This window comes from Salvelinus namaycush, chromosome 2 (assembly GCF_016432855.1).
Source record: "Salvelinus namaycush isolate Seneca chromosome 2, SaNama_1.0, whole genome shotgun sequence".
Taxonomy (NCBI): domain Eukaryota; kingdom Metazoa; phylum Chordata; class Actinopteri; order Salmoniformes; family Salmonidae; genus Salvelinus; species Salvelinus namaycush.
In genome coordinates, this window is record NC_052308.1 from 60,999,143 (window position 1) to 61,005,142 (window position 6,000).

The 6,000-nt window shown below is 39.9% G+C and overlaps 1 protein-coding gene across 1 annotated transcript in view; it reads left to right on the plus strand.

Annotated features, from left to right (window-relative positions):
• LOC120065323 (complement C3-like) overlaps positions 1 to 5,559 on the plus strand; it is a 55,514-nt gene extending 49,955 nt beyond the window's left edge. The window contains exons 40-41 of the mRNA XM_039016229.1: positions 382 to 517; positions 5,241 to 5,559. Of these exons, the coding sequence (XP_038872157.1) occupies positions 382 to 517; positions 5,241 to 5,385 (281 nt within the window). The 3' untranslated portion in view covers positions 5,386 to 5,559. The remainder of the gene's footprint in view (positions 1 to 381; positions 518 to 5,240) is intronic.
• Positions 5,560 to 6,000: the final 441 nt, after the last annotated feature.

Below are 6,000 nucleotides of genomic sequence, written 5' to 3' on the forward strand. Positions count from 1 at the left end.
TTTCCCGAGAAGTTGACATGATGTGGGACATGCCAAAATGGGGATTTTCAGAGAAAACAAATCCCTTACTTGAATAAAAACACACTGCTATTGGAATTATTAACATGGTTTAGTTAAAGCATAGATATTTGTGATCCAAATGGTAAATCAAGTGTTTTATCAACATTTACACACAATGTCTGAAGTACATAAAAGGCAATGTATTCGTAGAGTGACCCAAATATTCCCTAGAAACACAATATAGTTATATTCCCTAGAAACACAATATAGTTTTGCACACAAATGCAAATGTTTTTGTTTTGCAAGCCGCTCTTTTTCCAGAAAGTTTAAAACCAAGTTCTTTAGAAATGAGATCAACGTTAATGTTCAATTTGTCTTTAGGCACTGACCTTCTGTTGGAGGGGGGAAAGCGCTTGTTCCTGGCCCACCCCTCCTGTAGAGAGACACTGGATCTGGAAAAAGGCAAGAGCTACCTGCTCATTGGAGACACTGCAGGTCTTATCCAGAGTGGTGACAGGTAAGAAATGTCTCATCATTTCATTACGCTAGTTTCAAACGAGTTTAAGAGAAATCTTGCCTACGACTCATATTTTTGCAAAGAGCAACTTTCATTTTTTTTTTTTTACGAAAACCAGATATTTTAGGCTCAGTTATAGTGAAACACGTCTATCCTGGTCTTCATTTTGACTGTTCGTTGCAAAAGTGATATATTTAGGTATTTTAGTAGTAAATCTAGCTCTTTTCGCCACTAGCAGTACCATTGGAATCGTAATGTAAAGTGACTCCACGTCATCTCAAGGGAGGGGTTCCGTATGAAATACCCCCCCTTCTAGATGTGCTGGGTGGTACCACCTCAAGTCTTACTATAAAAGCAGGTGAAAGCCCACCTTATTTGGTAATGGTCTTGGTAAGTGGAGTGTGCCAATATATTTTGCATGATGCATCCTTGACTAGACTACTGAAGTTACACAAAATTCAAAAGGCAGTAAGGCACATTTCCCCATATGGACAACAATTCAAAGTTTTTGCTTACCGTTGTCACGCCCTGACCGCAGAGAGCCTTTTTATTTCTCGATCTTGTTAGGTCAGGGTGTGATTTGGGTGGGCATTCTATGTTCTATATTTCTTTGTTTTTGGCCGAGTGTGGTTCCCAATCAGAGGCAGCTGTCTATCGTTGTCTCTGATTAGGAATCATACTTAGGCAGCCTGTTTTGCCACCTTAGTTGTGGGATGTTGTCTTCGTTTAATGCATGTATAGCCTTACGGAGCTTCACGTTCGTTTTTGTTTTGTTTATTGTTTTGTTAAAATGTACGCTAAAAGTAAAATGTACGCTCACCACGCTGCACCTTGGTCCGGTCATTTTCAAGACGACGCTCGTGACAACCGTTTCATACACATCTATGTATTTTACAAAAAAACATGTAAGCTATGAGGATTATACATTTATATTTGTAGCTACATCCTAAGAAGAAATAGATGCCAATGGTGGTCATGTCAACTTGTTGTATTTTTTCCCCAACCAATGACTGATTGGTGGCGCAGTCTGCTAAAACAGTTGGCTCATACTGTAGTTGAATGGTTGTGAGCTCTAATCAATATGTATAACTTTTTTAATTTAACCTTTATTTAACTAGGCAAGTCAGTTATGAACAAATTATTATTTACAATGACGGTCTAGGAATAGTGGGTTAACTGCCTTGTTCAGGGGCAGAACGAGAGATTTTTACCTTGTCAGCTTGGAGATTTGATCTAGCAACCTTTCAGTTATTGGCCCAACGCTCTAACCACGGCAGGTAGCCTATAACAGGGGGCACTGTACTACATTCCTTTTCGACACATTTATTATATTACAGACACCTTAATGCACACTTATGTGAGCTAAACTTAAAAATTTAAAAATGTATAACATTTTCCTTCAAGTATGTTTTGGAGTACTAAAGTTACAAGAAAAACGCTTAAATACATGTAATTTTGTCCTTGAAACATTTAATTGAAATACTATTAGTAGAAATACTACTAATTCCATTCATTCCTATGGTGGACTGCTCCTACTTGGGAGTGTCAATATGGCCGACCGGTGGCTTCAAAGCCTCTCAATGGCTAGTAGATAGCATCAGAAATCAAGGGTTTATATACGTTATTGGTTCTAATTCCACATGAGGCAGATATCTACATACAGCTCTGGAAAAAAATAAAAGAGACCACTGTAAAATTATCAGTTTCTCTGGTTTTACTATTTATAGGTATGTGTTTGGGTAAAATGAAGATTTTAGTTTTATTCTATAAACTACTGACAACATTTCTCCCAAATAAAAATATTGTCGTTTAGAGCATTTATTTGCAGAAAATGACAACTGGTCAAAATAACAAAAAAGATGCAGTATTGTCAGACCTCGAATAATGCAAAGAAAATAAGTTCATATTCCTTTTTAAACAACACAATAGTAATGTTTTAACTTAGGAAGAGTTCAGGAAACTATATTTGGTGGAATAACCCTGATTTTCAATCACAGCTTTCATGTGTCTTGGCATGCTCTCCACCAGTCTTTCGCGTTGATGTTGGGTGACTTTATGCCACTCCTGGCGCAAAAATTCAAGCAGCTCGGCTTTGAGGTTTTCTATGGGGTTCAGGTCTTGAGATTGGGCTGGCCATGACAGGGTCTTGATTTGGTGGTCCTCCATCCACACTTTGATTGACCTGGCTGTGTGGCACAGAGCATTGTCCTGCTGGAAAAAACAATCCTCAGAGTTGGGGAACATTGTCAGAACAGAAGGAAGCAAGTTTTCTTCCAGGACAACCTTGTACGTGGCTTGATTCATGCGTCTTTCACAAAGACATCTGGATTCGCACCAGGGTCTGTAGTGACACCTCTAGCACTGAGATGCAGTGCCTTAGACTGCTGCGCCACTCAGCAGCCCCCACACCGCATCGTTCACCTGGAATACTTCTCCAACAGTCTTGAAGGAGTTCCCACATATGCTAAGCACTTGTTGGCTGCTTTTCCTTCACTCTGCGGTTGAAGTCGGGGGATTGTGGAGGCCAGGTCATCCGATGCAGCAGTCCATCAATCCCCTTCTTGATAAAATAGCCCTTACACAGCCTGGAGGTGTGTTGGGTCATTGTCCTGTTGAAAACAAATGATAGTCCCACTAAGCCCAAACCAGTTGGGATGGCGTATCACTGCAGAATGCTGTGGTGGCCATGGTGACGGTGTCACCAGCAAAGCACTCCCACACCATAACACTTCCTCCTCCATGCTTTACGGTGGGAAATACAGATGCGGAGATCTTCCGTTCACCCACACTGCGTCTCACAAAGACATGAAGTTGGAACCAAAAGTCCCAAATTTGGACTCCAGACCAAAGGATACATTTCCACCAGTCTAATGTTCATTGCTTGTGTTTCTTGGCCCAAGCAAGTCTCTTCTTCTTATTGGTGTCCTTTAGTAGTGGTTTCTTTGCAGCAATTTGACCACGAAGGCCTGATTCACACAATCTCGTCTGAACAGTTGATGTTGAAATATGTCTGTTACTTAAACTCTGTGAAGCATTTATTTGGGCTGCAATTTCTGAGGCTGGTAAGTCTAATGAATGTATCCTCTGCAGCAGAAGTAACTCTGTCTTCCATTCCTGTGGAGGTCCTCATGAGAGCCAGTTTCATCATAGCACTTGATGGTTTTTGTGCGACTGCACTTGAAGAAACTTTAAAAGTTCTTGAAATGTTCAGGGTTGACTGACCTTCATGTCTTAAAGTAATGATGGACTGTCATTTCTCTTTGCTTATTTGAGCTGTTCTTGCCATAATATGGACTTGGTCTTTTACCAAATAGGGCTATGTTCTGTATACCCCCCTACCTTGTCACAACCCAACTGATTGGCTTTAGAAGGAAATAAATTCCATAAATGTACTTTTAAGAAGGCACACCTGTTAATTGAAATGCATTCCAGGTGACTACCTCATGAAGCTGGTTGAGAGAATGCCAAGAGTGTGCAAAGCTATCATCAAGCCAAAGGGTGGCTACAAGGAAGAATCTCAAATATAAAATATATTTTGATTTGTTTAACATTTTTTGGTTACTACATGATTCCATATGTGTTATTTCATAGTTGATGTCTGCACTATTATTCTACAATGTAGAAAAATAGTAAAAATAATGTATTTACAATATTCATCCTGTGCCCACACACTTCTAATTCTGAAAAGTGCAAATATACCTGTGAGAGGGGTCGCCCTGGTAGTAGTTGAAGGTTTTTATAAAGTACCCAAAACCAATCTGAGTTAATTTGACAATTGGAAAAAGAGCTACTGTGTAAATACTGCAATGCGGGTTGGATTGAATTGAACCCCTCGTCTTCATTTTCAAGGTGATGATTGCACTTTTCTTCCCAACATAATCCTGCAATAAATGTGAGTCCACATTTCACTGTGAGCTAACTGTCCAGAGCCGTATTTGCTCGTGATGCACATCATTTTATTATCAGAGTGTGCCAGTGGACTGGTAAGTGTATTTATGAGCAATTCCCCCCCATCCACAACTTCTCATTTGAATGCTTTTTTTTTTTTAAAGGGGTTGGGCAAGGCTGAAATTGAGCTTGAAAGTTACTCCCTGATGTTAAATCTGACTTTGGAATCAGATTCCTGATTATCCCTTCAAGTGTAGATCAGATGAAACAAACAATGGCATGCAGCATAAGCTTTAAAGGAGTAGTTCAGTATTTTACTACTTGGTGTTAGATGGTTCCTCACCCATAAATCAGTCTATGGGCCAGGAAAAACTGTAATCCATGGTTCTGTTTTCGTTAAACAGCCATTACAAACTTCAACTAACTTTAGCCACCACTAGCTAACAATCAATGGAAGTGATGGGGGGGGGGGATGTGAGCATGTTATTTTTTGAATGGCCAAATCACCTTTAAGTAACATCAAGGCGAATATGGAGTTGATTTTAATTGATTTCAGGTGATTTGGAGAAACAAAAATGTTTACATGCCCCCATCAATTTCAATGATTTTCATGCGAGCAGTGGCTAAAGTTTGTAATGGCTGTTTAAAGACAATTGAACCATGGATTACAGTTTCTCCTGACCCATAGACTACTTTCATCTAACATCAAGTTGTAAAATCCTAAACTACTCCTTTTAAGTAAAAGCTATAAATGAGCTATTTCATTAACTGTAACTATATTTCTGTCACGCTACTAGACCGCAAACCCTGCTAAGAGCTATGTCTTTGTTTCTAGATTCGAGTACGTATTGGGTGAGCGGACATGGATCGAATACTGGCCCACAACTGCTGAGTGCAATATCCGGGGTCCGATCAGGAAAAGATGTTTGGAAATCAATGACTTTGTTCACGTAATGGAAAACGAAGGATGTGTAAACTAGAGTGAACATGTGTTATTCTGTTGTTTTCATTTTGTCACGGTTAAATTTTTCCCTTGCAAAAGAATGTCTTTGCACCAACTGTAGCTTTAATTAGCGCTGTACTTGTCAATTTAAAATGCTTTGTTTGTTGTGTTTGGAAGATGATAAAAACATGAATAAAGATGTTATTCCAATTTTCTGGGTTGACACCAGTTTCAGTCCAGGGGTTAAACCAGGGTCATCCATGTCCCTACCTGTCCCATGCGGTCCTGTGTGGCTCAGTAGGTAAAGCAATTGACTTGCACCGTCTGGGCATACCCATACGAAAACGTATGCATGCACCAGTTAAGAGTAAAGACATATATCCATGAAGGTAAATCTACAAAGAAATGATGGCCTGGCTGGTTGGTGTTGTAATGCAATGCAGTACTTTTTCAAAACAACTTTTAAATAGATCCAAAAAACAAACTCTACCAGTAGGTGGCCCACTTCCACAGGCCGATGAAATCACTTGTTCTAACGAGTCTGCACACATTTGAATGGTGTCTCTGCACTGCTCAGTGGACGTTTACGTGCTGACCGAACCGGACGCATGCACGTTGCTTTTGTTCAACCACACCAGAAGCGATCAGAACA